The sequence below is a fragment of the Monodon monoceros genome, unplaced genomic scaffold, assembly GCF_005190385.1.
Source record: "Monodon monoceros isolate NGI ecotype Baffin Bay Population unplaced genomic scaffold, NGI_Narwhal_1 Super_Scaffold_18, whole genome shotgun sequence".
NCBI classification, from domain to species: Eukaryota; Metazoa; Chordata; class Mammalia; order Artiodactyla; family Monodontidae; genus Monodon; species Monodon monoceros.
The window spans coordinates 123,456,708-123,480,415 of NW_021703774.1; the positions used below are offsets into that span (position 1 = coordinate 123,456,708).

General features: G+C 36.6%; 1 protein-coding gene across 1 annotated transcript in view; it reads right to left on the bottom strand.

The window, feature by feature from the left end:
• IL23R (interleukin 23 receptor) overlaps positions 1 to 23,204 on the bottom strand; it is a 54,280-nt gene extending 31,076 nt beyond the window's left edge. The window contains exons 1-5 of the mRNA XM_029229068.1: positions 23,140 to 23,204; positions 21,952 to 22,054; positions 18,743 to 19,039; positions 12,253 to 12,376; positions 925 to 1,085 (exon numbers count right to left, since the gene is read on the bottom strand). Coding sequence (XP_029084901.1) covers positions 925 to 1,085; positions 12,253 to 12,376; positions 18,743 to 19,039; positions 21,952 to 22,021 — 652 coding nt within the window. The 5' untranslated portion in view covers positions 22,022 to 22,054; positions 23,140 to 23,204. The remainder of the gene's footprint in view (positions 1 to 924; positions 1,086 to 12,252; positions 12,377 to 18,742; positions 19,040 to 21,951; positions 22,055 to 23,139) is intronic.
• Between the last annotated feature and the right edge of the window lie 504 nt (positions 23,205 to 23,708).

Sequence of the window (23,708 nt, forward strand, 5' to 3'; positions counted from 1 at the left end):
ATAAATGTTAGCTACTGAAATCATCTTTAATAATAAAAACAAGAATAATTGGCACTAGGATCTCCAGAGAGAAGGTGATTCACACTTGGTGCTCTTTGGCTGTACTCTGGCTTTAGGACTACGATATAGTTGTAAAAGGCTCAAGGGCAATCACTTTTTGGAAGTTATCTTAAGGAAAAAAACAACTACTATGCAAAAATTCAGCCAAAAGTTTGTCCATGGCAGTGTAGTTTATGATGGCGAAAAATTGAGAACAATAATAAGGGACTAATTAAAGATATTAATTAAAAATAAGATTATAGATTAAATTAATAGAAATATGTATTCTATATTATTATTTTTTAAAGGCAAGTTCTAAAATACCTGAAGCAAAAAATGTTAACTTTTGTTGAATCTGGCTGGTGTACATAGAGATGTCTACATAATTCTCCACAATTTTCTGTTTTTTGCAGAACTTTTCAAACAAAATCAAACAAAAACATAACTTCCAAAATAGCATATACAGTAGAATGCTTTAGTATGCTGTACTTCTCACAACATAAGACTCATCACACTTTATTATAATCCTTATTTCTTTCCCTCTTCCCTGGTAGATTGCAAGATATTTAGGACAGGAAGTATCTTCCTTGTCTATCTCATTCTCCCTAGCCCTTAGAACAATGGTTAAACATAAGAAGTTCTCAGTAAATATTGTGAAAAGACATACCCCATGTAGAAATAAGACTGGAAGAATATACAACACAATGGCAGCCTTACTTATCTTTGGCTTGTCTCAGGCAGTGACTTATGGGTAATTCTTGTTGTCTGTATCATGATCTTCAGGAACTTTAGGGAAACTCTTTTCAAATCTCAACTTCATTTGATTAGGTCAGAACAAATTAGTTGTTTATTCGTAAAGCCATTACAGAATTTCTTTTTCTTTACCTATATCGTCCAGGTGAATTTGCACTTGTTTTGACTTCTCTGTGCCCAGTACATTTGAAGCTTGGACCCAAACCAAATACTTCTTGCCACCTTGCAATGAATCAGTGGAGATGTTAACATAACTTGAAGTGAGATACTCTTGCTCTTCTTCTGTCTCTAAACTTAAAAAAAAAGATTATGATCACCAGTTATGTTGGTTTGAATGAATTATTCCTCAATTTTTTTGATGCTATCTTTTTAGCTAGCTTTCAGAAGGCAACCTTTTACTTAAAAGTGAATCAGAATTGGTTTCACTTTTAGAATTTTTTAAAACAAAGTCAAGACCATCCAGGGCCACAGTATGACTTTCATGGGCCCTAAGCACTTTTGCCTTCATAGACCCCTTCTCCCATTAACATAAAAAAGTTTATATGTGTGTAGGTATGTTTATGTTTATATATATATATACACACACACACACACACACACACACATATTCATATAGATTATGTTTCACAACTGCTGATATAAAAGCAACTATATTAATATCACATATTAAACTATTTTCTTTGACCTAATGGTTCATTTTTTCCTGTGATTTTAAATGCAATTAAACATCCTGTAGACTCCTGAAAGTATGGCTAGCCCTGGGTACTATGCCTACTGTACCTCTTTGGGAAGGGCAGCTGTGGACATGGCTTGAAGTAAATGAGCTCCCTCTGAGAAGGAGCATTGCACAGGGGTTCCATGCAAGGGCTTTGTAATAAGGAATGCTAACTTCATGGTAAATAAGTATTCAAATGTGAAAATAAGAGAATGGCAACTATGTGTAAGTAGTAAGTAGGGCATCTTTGAATATTTTCCAGTTAGAGAAAACCACATACATGTTGCTAATTGGTTTGTGGCTAATTCTTTTATCACACATATTGAGACCACAAGTCAAAATGGAAATGTATTCTCAAACCGACATTAACCATAGCTACTAGGCAATTTAATTCTTCTTTTAAAGTCTACCCCTCATATCAGCACCTAGACCACAAAGCACTATTTTAGATGAAGAATCTAATTGTAATGACTGACTATATACTTTAGGACAATTTTTGCATACAACTGTATGTTACAAAGGTTTTTTTTGTTTGTTTCTTTTTTTTCTTTTTTTTTTCTTGCGGTCGCGGGCCTCTCACTGTTGTGGCCTCTCCCGTTGCGGAGCACAGGATCTGGATGCGCAGGCTCAGCGGCCATGGGTCACAGGCCCAGCCGCTCCACAGAACGTGGGATCCTCTCGGACCGGGGCACGAACCCGTGTCCCCTGCATCGGCAGGAGGACTCTCAACCACTGCGCCAGCAGGGAAGCCCTGTTACAAAGTTTTTTAAATTTCTTACTTCTATTTCTTTTTTTCTTGTGCTAACTAATACATAACAGATTATTTGTTGAAGGAGTCAGCATGATTTATATTTTTCTGAAGTTTCCATTGCACCTAATCCTAGTTGTAGTTAATAGATTTTTAATAAACACTGCTGATTTGTGGTGATAATGGTGAACAGTACTTTTTAATTTAATCATTCATTCAAAAAATATTTATTTAACACCCACTATGTTCCAAGCACTACTTTAGTCACTGGGGCTACCACAGTGAACAAAACAGGTAAAGTCCCAACCTTTGTGGAGCACACATTCTGGTGGAAACAAATGCATATATAATATGTCTTGTGGTGATAAACATTCAGAAGAGAAAAGAAGGAGGTTAGGAAACGCTAGGAGTAGGTGTGGGGGTATTTTTTTTTTTTTTTTTTTAGGGAGATTGGGAAGATCTGAGCATCTGAGAAGGTAACACTAGAGCAGTAAAGAATCAGGTCTTGTGGCTCTTTGGAGCATTCTAGGTGATATGCAAAGGCCCTGAGGCAGGACCTTGCCTGTCCTGTTCAAGAACAGTAAGGAGGTCATTGAGGCTTGGTAGACTGAGGGATGGAAAGGGATGAGATGATATCAGAGAGTCCTAGAGGAGTGGGAGATTTAGAAGGCATTGTAAGGTCACATAAGGCCATGGAAGGATGCTGCCTTTGATCTCTGAGTGAAATGGGAGATTTTGAGCAGAGGAGTGACATCTGATGTGCATGTGAAAAGGATTACTCTGACTACTTGTGAATAATAGACTGTAGCAGGGCAAAGGTGAAGGGTAGAGCACCAGTTTACTAATGCAGGTGAGAGATGATATGGCTTGGACCAGGCAGTGAGAAGTCAGTTTTTTAAAGACATATCCAGTAGGTTTTGCTGATCAGTTGAATGGGGGGCGTGTTAGAGAGGAATCCAGGAGGACTCCAATGATTTTAACCTGAATACTGCAAAGGATGGTGTTACCACTTACTGAGATAGGGAATGCGAGTCTGGGGAAAGGAAACTGGGTATTTGGTTTTGAAAGTGTTAGCTTGAAAATACGTTTTGGACATCTAAGAGGAAATACTGAGTAAGATGTTAGATAAATGATGGCTGCATTGCAGGAGAGATATCTGGACTGGAGATATAGATTAGGGAGTTTTACACCATAAATTTGGGTGAGATCTTTTAGGTAATGAATGTAGATAGAGATAATAAGAGGTCCTAGGATAGAGCTCTGGGTCACCATTACTTTACTGGAATAAAGGGGAACTGAGAAAAAGCATACAGGAAGGTAGGAGGAGAACCAAAAGGGAGTGCTGTCCTGGAAGCCAAAAGAAGGAAGTAAAAAGCTAAGTTAAATGTTCCTGATGGTAAATCCTCCTGATAAGGAGGGTGGGGACTGAGAATAAACCATTGCATCTGGCAATGGGGAAGTCATTAGTGACACTGCTAAGACCTGGAGGTGAAGGGCAAAAACTTGACTAGATTAAAGAGACGATGAAAAGAGAGGAAGTAGAGGCAGAAAGTACAAACAACTCTTTTGAGGAGTTTGCCGTAGAAGGAGCAGAGAAATAGATCAGTGGAAGGCAAGGACCAAGGGAGGGTTGTATTTTCAAGAGAGCAGATGCTACAGCATCTTTGAAAGCTGATGAGGAGATCCAGTAAAGATAAAAAAGGTGATGATACAGAAGAAAGGAGTATTGTTGGAGCAATGTCCTCTAGTAGGCAGGCAGGGTAAGATCTAGTACACAGTGGAGAGCTGGCATCAGGGCAATGGTAGTTCATCCACCATACTAGAAGGGAAGACCAAGTATGTGGGTACAGATGTCAGTGTGTCAGCAGATGAGGGAGGCTGTGGTATTTCTCATTACTCCTATTTTCTCAGTGAAATAGAAAGCAGGTCATCAATAGAGTGAGGAAGGGGAGAAGATGTTAGAGACCAGAGATGAAAGAAAGAGTAATGAAATAATTACCCGGTTAGTGGGGGAGTGACTTGACCAGTGAAGTGTAGTAGGACTACTGGGTGGCTACCTGGGTCCAGGTGTGGTGAGTGGTCATGAATATAAAGTAATATCAGTCAGTAAGTTTGTGTTTGTTCCCAGCCACAATTAGCTCTCCAAGCACTGGTGCAGAATCGGTGAGGAGATGGATTTTAACATATGAACTGGTTATTGAACTCAGTAGAAATATAACATCACAGCCTCAAATATATTTGGAATTATATCTAAGAACTCTGGTTATAATGAATATGCATATGGAGAGGAAGATGTGGCAAAAACAAGCAGGCCTTATGAACTGGAAGAGTAGGCAGTTGTTTTTAGGGGTCTCATTAAAACTACAAGACCCTGGGCTTCCCTGGTGGCACAGTGGTTAAGAATCTGCCTGCCAATGCAGGGAACACGGGTTCGAGCCCTGGTCTGGGAAGATCCCACATGTCGCGGAGCAACTGGGCCTGTGAGCCACAACTACTGAGCCTGCGCGTCTGGAGCCTGTGCTCCGGAACGGGAGAGGCCGCGACCGTAAGAGGCCCGCGCACCGCAATGAAGAGTGGCCCCCGCTCACCACAGCTGGAGAAAGCCCTCACACAGAAACGAAGACCCAACACAGCCAAAAGATAAATAAATAAATAAATAAAAGTGGAAGTGTAGCAGTTACATAATAAGAATTATACAATATCTAAAACAAAAAAAAAAAATTAAAAGACCCTATTGGTCTTTCATAGTACCTGAAAATTCTACCATTGGTGCTGTTCTAAACAGTTTATAAACTTGTCATGCACTGACATGTTGCGTATTTTAAAATTTTTTCTAGCATTTAACATAGTTCCAAGAAGACATGAAATACTAAATAAATATTTGTTAAATTGACTTGAATAAAATAGAATGAAGGGCCATCATGCACTTATTTTCATTCAACAAGTTATTTATTTTCATTCAACAAGGTACTGTGCCAGACATTGCAAGAGTATCCAAGGTAAAGAAAGAACGTATTTACATGAAGCTGTTGAGCGTAATGGGACAACAGTAAGTAGATATTTATTAGCAGAGATTCATTTTTTTTTCTATCACCACCCACTGGTACATAGCAAAATACAAAGGGGTTGAGGAGTGTATGTGAATGGACATGCAGCTCTGCTGGTGGGGTCACCACAAAGGTTCTGGGGAGAAAGCAGCAACACAGACACAATTCCTCTACTTTACAACTTCAATCCAACACCAGACAGAGGCCCTGATGGCCCCTATGCTGCCATAGAGGGAATGCCATCTTTCTGCCACTGTGGAAACAAGTGGGTGGGCTGAGGTGAAATGCCTCTCTCTATATGTGATTTTACTGGAAAACGGAACCACATGAGTTGGAAGTGAAACCTTGCAAATGCTGATCTCTACCTATCTGCCCAAGTGGAAAATACCCTGAGAACCCAGGATCTAGAAAAGGCTTTTTAAATCTGATACCACTTCAACCACAAAATTCATTATAACTCACCTTTTTCCTAGGGGGACAGGCCTTCTTAACCATAAGTTAGAAAAAAATGGATTTCTCTAATTTTTCTCAACTCGTGGGTGCATTTTTAATTAATTGTAAGACAAACAGATGTTTATTTTCTTTTCCAATTTGTCTGTGCTTATAGGAGCTCATTCTTTGAATTTGCTAGAGGAGAACATTTGTTTTTATGGTAACCCTTCACATCTTTTATGATAACCTATGATAAAGTTTTTAAAAAAATGATAAAATTCCATTAATCTGGACTCAGTCAAGTCAGAATTTGGGTTAGGTTTGCCTGAGTTTGGCTATAATTTGCTCTTGGTTTCAGAAAAGACAGTAAGAAAAGTTTTTTTAATATATAGGACCTTGTAGTATTATTAGTTAACTAGATTGTGAAGGGAGGATGCAGGAAATGTTTATTTCTAGTTATCAGAATAATCACTCAACGAGTGTTTATTGAGCGCTTACTATGCGCCAGGCCTCATCCTGGGCTCAAGCAATATAGCAATGAACAAAACAAACAAAAATTCTTGCCCACATTGGGTTTACATTTCTAGTTTGAATAAATGAGTGACTTTACTACTGACATATGTACAACAGTTAGAAAATTAGTCTTATTAGAGCACATTTAACAATCTTTCTAGATAGTCATCTGTCCAAAATTACTGTTACTTGAAAATAATGTAAATAAAGTTATTGTTTATAATATCCTGTAAGTGATCATTTCTTATGGCTTTACATTAATCTTGTCTCCCAGATCAGTCAGGTTTTGATTTTGGAACAAATCAGACAAGTCTAGAGAGCCAGCCTTGAGTTTCACCCTAATGTTCTAATATTCTAACATCACCTTTTTGTCAGTTTCTAAGCATTTCCTATTTGTGAGCCTTTTCTTATAATTTGCTTTCTTGTAAGTTTTATAACACTCAGTATGGTATTACTTATACTCATTTCTTAGGAGGCTGAGGCTTAGCAAAGCTAAACAAATTTACCAAGATCCCTCAGCTAGCAATTGTGGCAGATACTATTAGATGACAGTACTGAACTCCACCCATAACACCCCTCTCTGAGGTTGCCATCCTGACAGAGTAGACATGTAACTCAACTCTGGCCAATGAGATGCAAGTGGAATTCCATGGGAGAATATCCTTTTCCCTTCACCTCTTTCCTTCCTGAAACTTGGATGAGAAGCCTGGTTGTGTAGCATCTGAGGATTAAGGCCAACACACTAAAGGCTGCGGAGGAGAAAAGTGGAAAGAGCCTGGTTCCTTGGGGTATCATTGAATTAACATGCTAGCTCCGTACTACCTACCACTATGGCCTTGTCTGTTTAAGTCACTGCACTTGGGTTTTCAGATATTTGTACCGTAAAAGACATCTAAATGATAAGCCTCAGAACTGGAATTCAAACATAAAATTCTAAAGCCTGTACTCTTTCCAATGGATATTTCTGACAGTTTGCTCTTTAATAAATCTATTCTTAAGATTTCCAAAGTGACTTTTTGAGTACTGAGAACAATTTCAGTATTCATAACTACTGCAAGTATTCCTCACTTGATAAAGAAGATGTGTCCCTCAAAAACCACGTGTAAATAATTTAGACAGATATAATTGTTAATGCATTAATAGCTTTTAAAAGAGATATATAATAATCTTATAAAATATTAGGAGAACATTTTTATGATACTAAATAGGAAATTAGGGGTAGCCAACAGGCACATGAAAAGATGCTCAACATTGCTGATCATTAGAGAAATGCAAATTAAAACAACAATGAGAGGGGCCCTGGCGGTCCAGTTGTTAGGACTATGCGCTCTCATTGCCAAGGGCCTGGGTTCAGTCCCTGTCGGGGAACTAAGATCCCACAAGATGTGCGGCATGGCCAAAACAAAACAGGACAAAACAATGAGATACCACCTCACACGTGTCAGAATGGTTATTATCAAAAGTCTACAAATAACAAATGTTGGCAGGGATGTGGAGAAAAGGAAACTCTAGTACACTGTTGATGGGATTGAAAATTGGTGCGGCCACTATGGAGAATAGTATGGAGGTTCCTCAAAAAACTAAAAATAGAACTACCATATGATCCATCAATTCCACTGCTGAGTATATATTGGAAGAAAATGAAAACACTAATTCAAAAAGAGACATGCATCCCAATGTTCATAACAGCATTATTTACAATAGCCAAGATATGGAAGCAACCTAAGTATCCATCAACAGATGAATGGACAAAGAAGATGTGGTATATATATATATATATATATATATACAATGGAATATTACTCAGACACAAAAAAGAATGAAACTATGCCATTTGTAACAACATGGATGGGCCTAGAGAGTATTATGCTTAGTGAAATAAGTCAGACAGAGAAAGACAAATACTCTGTTATCACTTATATGTGGAATCTAAAAAATAAAACAGATGTATGTAACAAAACAGAAACAGACTCACAGATATAGAAAACAAACTAGTGGTTACTAGTGTGTGTGTGGGGGCAAGATAGGTGTATGAGATTAGGAGATACAAACTATTATTTATAAAATAAATAAGGAACAAAAATATATTGTACAGCACTGGGAAACACAGCCATTATTTTGCAATAACTTTAAAGGGAATATGACCTATAACAATATTGAATCATTATGTTGTACACCTGAAACTAACATAATATTGTAAATCAACTATACTTCAATTAAAAAAAGCAGTATGGCAGTTCCTCAGAAGTTTAAACTGAGTTACCATATGACCTAGCAATTCTATTCCTAAGTATCAATATATGCTCAAGCGAAATGAAAACATATGTCTATACATAATTTTGTACATGAATGTTAGTAGAGCATTATCCATAGTAGCCCCCAAAATGGAAACCACCCAAATGTCCATCAACTAATGAATGGATACATGTGATATATTCATACAATAATGGAACTTTAGTCAGCCATAAAAAGGAATGAAGTACTGATACATGCTACACCGTGGATGAACCTTGAAAACCTTACACTAAGTGAAAGAAGCTAGTCATGAAAGACCACAAATTGTATAATTCCTTTTATATAAGATGTCCCGAGTAGGCAAATGCACAGAGGATGCCTAGGGCTGGGAGGGTTGGGGGGAGATGGGGAGTAACTGCTAATGAAGATGGGGTTTCTTTCTGGCATGAAGAAAACGTGCTAATATTGTGGTGATGGTTGTACAACTCTTTGAATATACTAAAATCATTGAATTGTACACTTTAAATAAGGTGAATTGTATGGTATGTGAATTATACTCGTAAAGCTGTTATATTAAAAGAAAAAGAATTAACCAACTAATCAAGATCAGTGAGTCCATGAGATAGTATAAGTTGCAGGAGATAGCAAAACCTAGGCATTCTCTGTCAATCTGGCACTATCTAACTTTTCTTTGAGCTTAAACTGTGGTGTTTGCTCCCATATTGCCCTCATTTTCACATTCCTAAAGTTGCCTTTGCAATGAGATTCTTGTCCTCATGGACTCTTTTCATCTCGAGGGGACTACTTTATCCCAGAGGCAAGGAGGATTGGTTAAGTCTTGGACACCTGTTAGAATTCTGGCTCCCTTATGTCTAAGGGGAAGTAACATAAGCTCTGTAAAGGGGACAATTCTAATAGTTACTGCTCAAGGTTAAGCTGAGGATTGAAGATGTAAGGCACATGAAGTATGGAGCGCAGTGTTTAGTATATTATATATTTGACAACACAACCCGTCACTGATCTCAGTGTTTCCATCATCCCTTTGCTACCTGACCATACCGCTACTTAGTGAAAGATGTGAGCTTCTTGCCCATGACATGTAGCCAGTAACCCCAGGCTTAGCAATGTATTCATAAAATCTGTCTAGTTTTTACCCAAAATGTCTTGAACACAGAGGTGTTACTTTTTATGTTTCACTTAATCAAAGTTATTCTGAGTACCTAACAGATTGGAGAGAGAGAGTAAGATTGGAAGGTTATTCTTTCCCATAATGATGAGACCTGGAGAGCATCTCTCAAATATACCCTGTGATCTGGGTTCCCACACCACTTCAGCAGAAAAGACTAAACTAGGAAGAAAGCAGTCAGGTCACCCCAGATTCAAATCCCACCTTTCCCTCTCATAGCTGCGTGGCCCTGGATGCATCACCTAACCTAGCTAAGCCTCAGTCACCTGTCTACAAAAATCGGAAAAATAATCATATGTACCACACAAGGTTGTATAGGGGATTAAATGAGGTAGCACATATAAAGCTTTTGGCCCAGTGCTTGGCAAACAGTAGGAGTCCAATAAATATATATATATATATATATTTAAGTATAAAAGAAAAAGTAGTTTGTGAAACTTTTGAGAATCACTAGAGAAAACGTGTACTTCAAATACAGTTGACCCTTGAACAACATGGGTTTGAACTGTGCAGGTCCACTTATAGGTGGTTTATTTTCAATAAATATATTGGAAAAATTTTAGGAGATTTGCGACAATTTGAAAAAACTCACAGATGAACTGCATAGAGATATCAAAAAATTAAGAAAAACTTAGGTATGTCATAAATGCATAAAATATTTGTAGATGTTAGTAGATACTTGTCTATCCTTACATAGGCATAAAGTGATATTTAATATAAAATTAATGATGTGTTACTTTCTTACTGTTCTATAACTTTGCTTACAAAGAATTACATTACCATATAGTACGCCTGTTTTTCCTAATCAGAGAAACTGCGTATCAGCCTATCATCACAGGTAAGTGGTTTTTTAAAAAATGTAACAAAGTTTCCAATGCTGTATTATGAATATGACTGCAATATTGTATGCCATAAAAAATTTATAATGATTCATTCATTAGTGTATAGGCTAGGCTATTATAAAGCAATCATATTGCTGCTTCTTCCCTATCAATGCATGAATTGTGACACCTGTAAATAAACATGAATTTCTTTTTCACATGATCTTTTCATTTTTGATATCAGTAGTAAGAGATGATTAATCTTGTAAACAGACAACATTAACTTACAGTATCAAGAAATACAGTACAGTATTATAAACGTATTTTCTCTTCCTTATGATTTTCTTAATAACATATTCTTTTCTCTAGCTTACTTTATTGTAAGAATACAGTATATAATACATATAACATACAAAATATGTCAATCAACTGTTTATGTTATCAGTAAGGTTTCTGGTCAACTATTAGTTGACTATTAGTAGCTAAGTTTGGGGAGAGTCAAAAGTTACACGAAGTTACACAAAGGGGTCAGCACCCCAACCCCTGCGTTTTTCAAGGATCAATTGTACAAAACTAAAGACATTCTTTTAAAAAAAAAATAAATGAAACAAAACAAGGATAGGGTGACCAATGTAGCCCAGTTTGCCCACAATTTTTCCCCCCAAATTAATGGTATTATTTCCATCTTTAACACTAGCAAAGGAGTCCAACACAGACTGACATATGTGGATATAGTTTAGATGTAACAGTGAAACATTTTTTTTTTAAGGGATAGAAGAGAGTTTTATTCAAGGCAAACTGAGGACTATAGCCCAGGAGACAGCCTCAGTAGCTCTGAGGAACTGCTCTAACAGTGAAACATTTGAACTATGTACATTCAAGAAGGAAAAGATTTTTTTCACATCAACCTTTTCCTATTTTGCAGTTTCTGAATAGCAGAAACTAAAGATACATTTCTCCCAATTTAATTTAGTATGAAGTAATATAACTCTTATGATCAATTATTTGTCCTTAAGCATAAAACTTAAGAGATTTTGGCTGCATGGTTGTCTGGCTCCTGAAGTCTGGTTATTGTTAGAACGTAACCAAAGAGCATTTCCACAAAGCCCTCCTCAACTCCAATTAGAAAATTATTACTTTCATTCAATTATTACTTTCAGTTTTAAAATTGAAAGTCCTGTGTCCTGATAGCTCCCTTAGTCTCAGGCAAACCAGGGAAGATGGTCAGCCTACACAGACACCAAATTTAAGATTTGGGGGTCATTATTAATAACTAACAGTTTCCATGAATGTAGTGCTGACTATGGACCTGGCACAGTGATACACACTTAAAAAGCCAAATTCCACTTAAATAATTAAAATTACCCTGTGCATTAGGTTTTATTTTTAAAACCATTTTAAAGATAAAGAAATGGCAATTTGGAGAGATTAAAATTACCTAAACCCTAGAAGGAGGATGGAGCTGGGATTTGAGCAAAGATCCTTTTAAAATTGTGCTGTGCTGTATCCCATTAGGCCCTTGGCCCCAATTACCTCCAATGAGTAAAAAGAGTAGAAAGATTATGGAACACATTGTCCCACAGAGTGAAAATATTAATGGCCTGAAAAGCGTTTTGGTAGCTTCCTTGATCATTATTAGGGAGTTGGTGATAAAAAGGATGCATTTAATATTTAAAGTTGATTTCTTGGATCTCTGCTGGAGGCACAGCATGGGCTGGACTGGAGTGGAATCGCTCAGGTTAGACTGTTAGGAGGGAACCTACCTCTGCACGTACACCACATACTTGGTGTCTATGTAGGTGGGCTTCCCAGGGTTCCAGGTACAAGTCATGTTGCCTGAATATTCATAAATGACACAGGTTACTTTGTCAGGGACATCTGGTGGATCTGCAACAAAATATATCACTTAGGAGCATAGAAACATAAAGTTTTTTATAGTTACTTGATAAACTTTCCATTTTATTTGGAAAACCAGGCCAATTGGTACACAGCACCTCCCCCATTCCATCCCTACCAGCTCACCTTGCAACCCACTTTGCCCTCAAACATTGCTGCTTTCCTCCATATATTTTACTATATTCTCCCCTCCTTTGGGATACTAAGGTGATCAAGTTCCTCCCATCCAAAAAGAAAATTCCTCTCCAAATTGTCTCCCCTCAGCTGCCAACGTATCTTTCTCCTTTTCATAATAGCTTTTTTTTTTTTTTAAGTCCATTATACTGGTCTTTTTCCTCAACCCCCATTTACTCTTGAACCCCAAACAATCAAGATTCAGACCTGCAATTCCACCAGAACCACTGTTGTTAAGGTCATCGTGACTTTCTAATCCACAAATCCCATGATTTCTGTGAAGTCATCATTGAGCTTGACCTCTGCAGCATTTGCTATTTTGGTCACTCCCACATTGAAACCTCTCTGCCTTTTGGCTCTTGTGAAAGGGTTCTCCATGGTGTTTTTCTTCTGCTCTGGCAACTATCTACTTCTCCAGCACCTATTCCACTACCCACTTTAAAAGTTTGGTGTTCATACATACAATGGAGTATTACTGAGCCTTTAAAAGAAAGGGAATTCTGACATGCTACAACATTGATGAACCTTGAGGACATTACGCTAAATAAAATAAGCCAGACATGGAAGTGCAAACACTATATGATTCCACTTATAGGAGGTATCTAGAACAGTCAAACACACAGAGACTGAAAGTAGAATGATGGTGTCTGGGGAGATGGGGGAGATGGGGAGTTGTTGTTCAATGGGTACAGAGTTTTGGGTTTGCAAGATGAAAAAAGTTCTGGGAATGGATGGTGGTGATGGTTACACAGTGATGTGAATGTACAATATGCTTAACGCCACAGAACTGTGCACTTAAGAATAGTTAAAATGGTACATTTTACTACAATAAAAAAAGATTAAAAATTTTTGGCATTCATAGAATTCTATTTCTAGTTTCTCTCTCTTTTTCCCTTCTCCCATGCCCTCAACTCTTTCTCCGAGTGGCCCTGTTATGGGGAATATTGTTAGTTTTTGTCTGCTACCATCTTTCCCTTTGAGAATTGACATCTCCCTCACTCCCAACCTCCACCCCTATGCCAAGGGCTGTCAATCACACAGAAGTGTACCCTTGACCTAGGCTAACTAATCAGAGTATTTCCCTTGGGAATGAACACATGACTCAAGATGAACCAATCAGAGTTATCCAAGGATCTTCTTCTGGAGCCATTGTAAAAGAGGTGCTTCTCCCCCACTGAAACTGCTATCTCTGAGTAACATGTGAGCTGTGAGTTGTTGATGGCCATTTTGCTGTCATAGTGAAACAGTCTATTTAAGAATGAAGCCAACACAGGGGAAAACAAAACCCAAGAAATGAGAAAAGATGAGAGAGTTCTAATGACATTGTTTGAGCCCTTGGAGCCTCTGAAGCCTGTGAAACCCCAGCAACTGTAGAACTGCATCTGGAATTTCAGATGCATCATCCAATAATAAATTACCAAGAATCAAGATAAAAAAAGAAGTATGGAAATACTGAGTGTGTAGCATATGCTCACTTTTCAGGTGTGGCTCTCTCAGCTTGTGCCTACATTTGCAATACTGCCTGGGAAACTTGACTACTCAAAAAATGACAAGAGGGATTTCCCTGGCAGTCCAGTGGTTAAGACTCCACACTTGCACTTCAGGGGGCGTGGGTTTGATCCCTGCTCGGGGAGCTAAGATCCCACATGCCTCACTGTGCACCCAAAAAAAAAGGAAAAAAAAAAAGAAAATGATAATTCTTTCCCATTAAAAAAAAAAGGAAAGGATGGGGGCTCAGAAAGAATAAAAATGCAGACATTTATGCACCTGAAGTTATACCCAAAGCTTTATCTTAAATACAAGTATGTTCTTGCACTTCACCTGTAAATCATCTACCAAGAATACTACTTATAAAAGAAGAAATAAATATATGAAAAATTTATCCTCATTGCAAATTAAACCAATAATAGATGTCATTTAGAGCTATCAAATTGGCAAGGATTTTGAAAAATGTTAATCCACAGTATTGGAATGAACTCAGGGAAATCCTCTAACACACTGCTGGTGGGAATGCAAATTGATACAACCTTTATGGAGAGCACTTTACATATCACAATCTTTAAAAGTGGGAGTAATATCTTGCGACCCAGCAATTTTAAATCTAGGAATGCAACCATATTAAAATGTTCATAGATATACAAAAATATTTGGCTAAAAAGGGTTTGCCTCTTAAAGTGTTGTTCCTAATAATGAAAGAATTGGAGACCACCTTAACAACCCAAAATGCACTCCTAAAATACATCCAAAAACAAAGTTATAGAAGACAGTTTAAGTATATGGCCTTTGGAAGGCACTAGAAATATGTTTAATTAAGTAAGTACCGGCCATATGATAAGGTGAAAAAAATAGTATAGTATAGTAGTCTCATTTGAGAGACAAACAGAGAGATAGAGAAGGGGAGAGAGAGAAAAATACTGAAACTTGAAAGGCATATTCCAAATTATTAAAGAGGGAGTCTGTTAGTAATGAGATTATGGGATTATAGAAATGATAAGTATTTCTTTTTTGTTAGTCCAAAATTTTAAAAACTTTCTACATGAATGCAATTTGATTTTACAATTAAAAAACATATTTTCGAGGAGATATGGGGATATATGTATAGCTGATTTACTTTGTTATAAAACAGAAACTAACACACCATTGTAAAGCAATTATACTCCGATAAAGATGTTAAATAAAAATAAAACTTTAACTTGGCGTTCTCAGAAAAAAAAACAAAAAAAAACGTGTTTTCAAACAGTAAGAACACACTAAAATGTGTAGTTGTAGTATCAAGTTACAATGGGGAGAAACTGGACTCCAAGTAGGATAAAAGAAATCTTTTAAGTTTTCTTTGAGCCTTGAAGGAGGTAGCAGTGGAAACATAAATTTAAATAATTTTGGATATTGATTGAGTTGGGGTCCCTCAGTGATCTGTGCTGAAGTTATTTTTTCCCTCTGGTTTCAGACAGAGTATCACTGATTTGGCCATCCTAAAAGACAGCTGTCAGTCTTTTGGGCTATGTTATGCCACAGCATTCTCTCTGAAGTGTCTGGTAACTAATTAACTTTGCAAAAGATCAAATAGATTATATACACACATGCAAATATACACACTATTTGTTAATGTGAAGCTATGTAAAGAAGGGAATGTGAATATGGTTATAAGAATAAGACCGAATTGTTTTTAGATCTCATTGCCAGGTTATTAAATGTCTATGGATAAAAACCTTCTGTACAGCCAGATAGCAGAAAACACTCTGCTCTCTCCTACTAATTGCACCTCTCCCCTACCATTGGGTCCCTCACTATTCACAGGCCAGATTTCTTGTTAATTCAAAGTTTAGCCAAGTATCATTTTCTACTGAGAGCTTCTTGAAGGCACTGTCTGTGATCCCCTCTTCTCTGAATTTCTATCGTTTAACACATTTTTGGCGCATACCAACCACTTAGTAAAGTTTATTTCATGACTTGATGGGCTTGATTAATAAAATGACAATGAGAAGAATTTAAAATTAAAAGAAAGTCAATACTTCTGGCAAAGATCACTCCATAATTCCTTACCTAAGGAGCACGCAGACCAGCCTATTGTGTCACTAATGAGACTTAGTAGCAATGTTAAAGACGAATATTCAGTGCCTTCTAGGCACTGATGACAAGTAGAGATCAAAGATGGTTAAAATTTAAGTCAAAGATATTTAAACTTTTAAATAAATGATTATGTGGATATATGACTTTCATGAATAGTTTAATCTGGTGTTTTTAAATGAATAAAGACATCTTATAGTATTTTATCCCGTGAATGGTGTGACTCTAATAGAATACTTTTCATAATATGCATGCATTTAATCACAGATAAGAATCTAGGAAGTTTTTAAGATTATGGCTAAAAATGAAAACTGTGATAATAATAGTTTGTATTTCACAAATTACACATTAAGGTACAGAACCTTTTTAATATGTTTAGATATCTTTTTAGGAACAGCAACAACTCATTTATCTTCTCTTTGTCTTTTATGATTTGTCTCCAGTTTAAAAAAATACACATAATCATTTTGTTCAGAACAGTGATGATAAGTTGACACAATAAAGCTCACAGGATGAATATCCTGTAATCAAAGTGATCCAGTGAAAGCAATGTGATTTCTAGAATACCACAAAACCCCTCAAAAACCTTTGCTTGACCTACTTAAATAGAAAGTTCTGTTTGCTAAGAGTGCAGAGCCTTGAGAACACAGGGGTTCTTGAATCCAGGGGTTTGAGTACACCCTTACATGGCAGTTACAGTTTCACGCTCATAACCAGAGGTCTATGTAAGAAGTTCCAACTCACAAAGTAAATAAGTGGAAAGGATGATGTTCTTTCTAAGCAGCCATCAGCAAAAAGTATAAGTGCTTCTAATATGTTGTCCTAGAAGGGGAGAAAAGGCCATTTCCTGGCCCTAAACATCGCCTGGTGGTTGTGTTTGAGGGCAGAGGGCCTCAGGCAACACAGGGAGAGCGGTTGGCAATAACCTGTCACCCAAACTGCAACAGAGGGAAGGAGGCGTACTTCTTTTGCCTCCTTCCTTACTCTGGCTTTAATTAAAAACTAACCTTTCCACACAACTGTGAAAGTTACTCATTTGCCCTCTAAAGAAATATTCTCTCAACACCCCACCACACCCCCAAAGAATAAATAGGAAAGTATTTAAGCATGAAGGGTTATTTCTGTTTCCTGAGGATGTGGACAAGCTAAGAAGTCCTTAGACATCAGATAAGATGTCTACTTGTGGTTTCAATTCCTACAATTTAGGACAAGTTTAGCATGTTAGTATTACTTTAAGGCATAAATTTTTTCTTTGACTCCAAAACCTACTAATTTTCTTCCTTCGTTGACCTCTACCACTTCCCATGGCTCTTCTCTCTTGAAAATCACAGAGATCAGGAGCCCAGCAGGACGATAGCCTTACTTGAGAACAAGGAAACCTCTTGCTTCTCAGACATCCCCTCAAGGAGCAGGTGGAGGCGGCCAGGTGGGCTTGCTCTGTCTAGCTGAGGACTGGAGATGAGGAAGAACTCAGATCTGATTCTCAAAAGTATGGAGAAAGGGAGCATGACAAAGACCCAAAGCCCTCTATCTTTCACTGAAAATGGGCCCAGATGCTGTAGGGAATGAACCTCTGGGTTAAAACCGTGCTGAACTTACTGATTTTTCCTTCATAATAGTAGAACCAAGAGTTAAGTGTATAATTATACAAGCCAGCCCATATTACTGTAGTAACTTAAACACCTTCAGAATACCATGAACACAAATTGAACTTACCAAATATTTAAAAAATTAACTTAATTAATTTTTTTCTTAATAATTTTAATAACAAACACAATTATTCACAATTAGGGGAGTGACATTAGGTGCAGGGAATTGTATCAGAATCTCCCCATGTTTTATCAAAAGGATGCATTTAAGAGGGTTTAGGCACATTAATGTTGTAGTTTAAAGTGTATAATATGCTTTCAAATGAATTATTGAAATTTGATGCTTACCATAGCCAATATAATTAGCCTCATTTTACAGACATGGAATTGAGGCTCAGACTAGTTAAGCAACTTGCCCAAGGTCACACAGATGGTAAGAAGTATAGCAGGGACACAAAGCTAATGTTGCAAATGTTTTTCTCCTTCCTAAATCTTAGCCTCAAAATTTTTCAATGGGATCTGCTTCAAGGTTGATATTATTGAATAGTTTGGATAACAATGTTAAGTAAAAACCAGATGAGAAGAGCAACAGTGAAAATCTGAGGATGCTGCCCTGCACATATGCTGTGTTTGGCCAGACTAGTGTTGAAAAATTATTTTTTGAATGCATTGGCATACAAACATTTAAAGTTTGTAGAGTTCACATTGAAAATTTACACTTCTGTCTTCTTTTGAAGTGTCCAAAGATCTAGGGATACTGGACCCTCATAGATGCTGAAGCTGGGCAGTGGCTGAGCCCAGTAGACCATCTCTGTGCTTTCCTCTCTGCACGGATCCCACCAGCCTCCTTAACTCACACATTTCACCAGCCTGGCCCCTGGAGACATTTGAATTTGCAACTCCTACATTAAACTAATACAAGAAGTGAACTATATTAATTTGCCTCTATTTTTAGACAAGATTGGTAATTACCAGTTAATTGTTAGCCTAACTTTCATTTGGATTTTGAATGCACCTCAACACTTACATCCAGAAGAAATGTCTTTTCCACATATCAGTGTCTCTTGAAAATATCCAGGACATTCAGCAGTACAGTACATAAAGGCTTGTGGCTCCTGAAAGTTGTTATACCAAAGGCAAGCCGTTGTTTTATTAATTCTTGTGATTTGAAATCTTTCTTTGATGCCATTTTTATAAAAATAAAGTTTCCTTGGTTGGCAGTTCTTAATTGCTGCTTGGCAATATATAGAGATATTCATACCCATCTTAAAAATTGTGGCTGGTTCTACCCAGATGCGTCCAGAGCAGTTTATATTTGTAATTCCTGGAAAACAAATAGATAAAATTAAAAATTCCATGTAAAGCATTAAAACCAGAGATTCAGAAGAATGTGCTATTGCATTTAAAAGTTTTTTTCGATTAACTGAATAATTTCCATTGGAAAAGAGTTTTAGGACTCAGAGTATCATTTGTTTAGTTTATCAAAGTGTGTTTTTACCGTGTTCTATTGATGTTTGGCAGCATGACACAAGACTAGAGTCAGCTTTCAGCCTTTAAGTTTCTCTAGCTGTCTAAAGAGCAAATATGATTAGCTCTCCTGTTTTAAAGGTGAGGACTGAGATTTTTTGAGTCTACCTCATTTTTCAAAGGTAACATTAGGAATAAGAATTGGCACTGCAGAATCCAAACCCCATTAACCAGCTACTCAATCTTTCACTCTTTCACCAGCTATTTTCACTTTCACTTGATAAAGGCTACTTTTAACAGAAAACTATGAGTTTAATGAGTAAAATCAGTACTAATTACTAACTGCAAAAATTTATTGCTTGACAACCACTTAAAATTCATCACTTTTAAGTTGAAAAGCAAGTTTCAAAACAACATATTTAATGGAGGCTCAATGTTAAAAATAACTCGATGAATGAATTAAAAAGAAATACACTAAGATATTAACAATGATAATCTCTGTGTGTTAGAGTAATTTTTTATTGTATATTTCTGTGTTTTTAAAATTATATAATAACATATTATTTTTATAACCAAAAGACAATAAAGTCATTTTCATAAACTTGAATGACAATGCAATGCAATATCAATTAAATTAAATTCACATCAAGGAAAATTTATTGTAGGCTTTTTCTGGAAATACCTGTATCAGAATATCTTAAAACCTTATCAAAATAGTGATAATTAAAGGTCAGTATTTGATTTTTAAAAGTTCTTATCTTTGGAATTCAAAGCTTAAAGAATTAAATTTTGGGGGCTTCCCTGGTGGCGCAGTGGTTAAGAATCCGCCTGCCAATGCAGGGGACACGGGTTCGAGCCCTGGTCTGGGAAGATCCCACATGCTGCGGAGCAACTGAGCCCGTGCACCACAACTGCTGAGCCTGCGCTCTGGAGCCCACAAGCCACAACTACTGAGCCCACGTGCCACAACTACTGAAGCCCGCATGCCTAGAGCCCATGCTCCACAATAAGAGAAGCCACCACAATGAGAAGCCCGCACACTGCAACGACCAATGCAGCCAAAAATAAATAAATTAATTAATTAATTAATGAATTTTTAAAAAAGAGTTAAATTTTTTATAATATAAGCATAATTGAATATGGCCATTTATGTAATGAACATTTACATATAAGTTATAAATATTTAAATGTTGAGGTAATGCTAAAAATAATTCCATCATTATCAATAGGGAATTGAAGGCAAAGACATGGAAAGAAGTTTTAAGAAAGCATCTGACTGCTTTAAATAAGTTCAACAATTCAAGTTCAGACAAACTGCATCTTGAGCACCTTAAAAAATCTGTGAATACTTTCATGAAACCATTGTGAGTAGTGTTTGAGAATACACAGAAAATATCAAAAATGTCAGAAGACTTCAGATTTGGACAAATATTCTCCTGGTTTTCAAAAGTGGAATAAAGAAGAACCCCAGAAACACTGGGCCGCTGAGCTTCACAACATTCAAGAATAAATTAGTAAGTTGATCATTTTTCAGTACATAGAAAAAAATCAGTAATCAGCAGGAATCAACATGGATTATATAAGAATAAGTCATACGAAAAATTGTCAATTTCTCTTTTTAATATGTTAAAATAAGTCATATAAAACATTAATTTCTTCTTTTTAGATTGGTCAGAGGAATGCTAAACATAGTATATTTTTTATTCAGCAAATCTGTTAAAAAGGGGTAAAATGTTCTAGTAGAAAACGTGGAAAAGATAGTCTGGATGATATTAAAAATATTCATAGCAGATTGAACAATAATATATAGAATAATTTTTAATGGACAGCTGGTAGGTCTCTAATGCCACATGACACGGGCTTGTCTTATTTCTCTATGCTTTATATTAATCACTTGGATATATAAACAGAAGTCCTACTTATCATTTGCATATTTCCAGAAGCTGGAAAAAGTAGCTGGTGTCTTATTTTTACTAAATCTTCTTGGATAGCTGTTGGTCTGACTCTGGAAGTGTCCAATATCCTGCTGAAAGGATTCTAGTTCTCAAGGTGGGGCTACTTCTATATCTCTAATATAATGTGTCCCAACCTACAGAAGACAGTTTTGCTTTTGTCACTATTCTGAGTAACTTGCATGATTTGCAAAGCTTCCTTCAAGGTCTAGAACCCTGCCTTGGTGTTGCTTATCTCCTAGTAAATGAATCCCTGTCACCTGCCAAGGATGCTAAGCAGAAACTCTCAAATGCTGATGGCTGCCCTGCCTGAACTTCTGATGATCTCCCTCCTGGACTCCTAAAATCTGTGTATGCCTTTGTCATAATGCCAGATGTTTGTGTGAATTACAAAATAGGAATAATAATAGCACATAATACTACTGCACAAAGGAATACAAGGCTTAGCACAGCACCTGACACACGGTAACCGTCAATAAATGGTTTGTGGAATTGAATTAAGTTGAAATGTTTGATGAGTTATCATATAAGCTAAAAGTGTTCAAAGATAGAATATGCCAACTCAAAATAATAAGCTCCTTCGTGGAAATGTTGGTATAAGAATTAGACGTCTGTCTGTTAGGATGCTTGATAAATGAATCCTGAATTAGTAGGGAGGTTGGACTTTATTTCATTCCACATAATTTTATGTGCATATAATTTTTTGAATATAATAAGTTTTTATTCTTCAGAGATCCTAGCATAATGCCATGAACATAATAAACACTCAACATTTTATTTGAATAGAAAATAGCAATAGGTACTCAAAACACTGTACCTCCATGACACCAATTGAAGAATACGTAAAGAGCTATTGCCACGTCCCATTGAATTGTGACCTGATTCATGACCAAAGGCAGGAAAAAGCTCTTTGTCGCCCTCTAGAAAAAATATGAAAAATGTTTAAATTGTAATATTTTAATAAAATAGCAATAAAATACTAAAAGGCATAACATTTTTTCTAACAGTTGCTTTTGATGAGAATAATTAGGAAGAAAAAAAGGAAGGAAGGAAGGAAGGGGGAGGTAAAGGAAACAGGGCAAAGGAGTTCCTGGAGCACGAGGAGGTAGAATACAGGTGGAGGAGTAAAGCAAAAGTATGGAATTTTATACCCTCCCAAAATCACTATGAATTACCTTAGTAGGACATTTTGACCCTTGATAAAATATAACTCCTCCTAATCTTGTCTCTCTCATCAGAAATCTCTTTCTGCTCTAACCCCTGATGCTCAGTTCTTTTCCTGACCAGGTTTACATGCCTATCAAGCTCCAGAAATATTAGTCTTTGATAAGTAAAACTCAGGAAAAGCCAAAAATGTCAGAACTTTCAGAAAAAAAAGCATTCAAAATGAAGCAAGAGAAAGTGAGACAAAGGCTTATGTGCTATCACCAGTTAAATCTACAGAAAGCCCTTTTATCTGTAGAGAGTTCAAAAGAAATACCTTATAGAAATTCCAAACAATATTGCCATGAGTATACAACTGGAGTTACATTATTCAGGTAATCAGTTACCTACATTATTGAATAAATTATTCAATAATCAACATTATTCAGTTATTTTTATCTCTTTAGTAAAATCTGAGCCTTTCATATAAAACAACAAAACTCATGACTCATCAAATAGCACAAGATATCTGATAACACTTTTAAAAACTGGGGTCCCCATGACTTATGAATATAAGGATCCCTTTCATAATTTGTTAACAATAGTAGGTCTTCACTTTATAAATAATAGGCGAAACAAGCCCTAAAATGTTCCCAGTTAGGAGTTAACTACTCACCTGATAGAACATATGCAATAATATTATTTAAAGTGATGTGATAGACAATATTACAGATTCAACTTCCATCAGTAACCACTGTATGAAATACCACAAGAACTTTTAAGAGAAGACAACTTGGCCCATGTATTTCCAAAAGAAAATATAGCTGTTTTTTGAGTATTTAGATGATCGTTGTCTCTTTACCTTTCAACGTGTTTGAAGCACATAATTCCACTTCAGAGCCAGGCTGTCGCCTGTGTCACATCTTCTTTCCTCACTGCCTGCCTGTCAACGATCACTTCAGGTTTTCAGTGATGAGGCAAATGGAAATGTCAGCAAAGCACCGACCTACATTTCAGATTCTCAAAGAGGAACTCAAACCGTCCAATTCAAAATGACTGGCTCTTATGTCACTATTTGGGAAAACCCAGATTACTGAAAGTGAACTGCTTTGTCAGTACTTTTTTTTCCTCATCTTAATTTAAAATAATCTGTCTCAGCCAAGAAGTAGAACACATATATATGCTTTATCTATCAAAATCTTTGACACCAAAGATATGATGCTTAGTTTTCATTTGCAACCAACAGTGATATCCATTATAAACCCATTTCTTAAGAAAAGAAAGTTTAAATACTACTGTTGACCATTCATGTATTTAACAAGCATCTTTGAGCATCTAATATGTGCCAGGTATTGTTCGGGGCATTAAAGATATAATGGTGATTAATCACAGAACATCTGCTTTATTGTATTGTTTACATGATAAAATTAC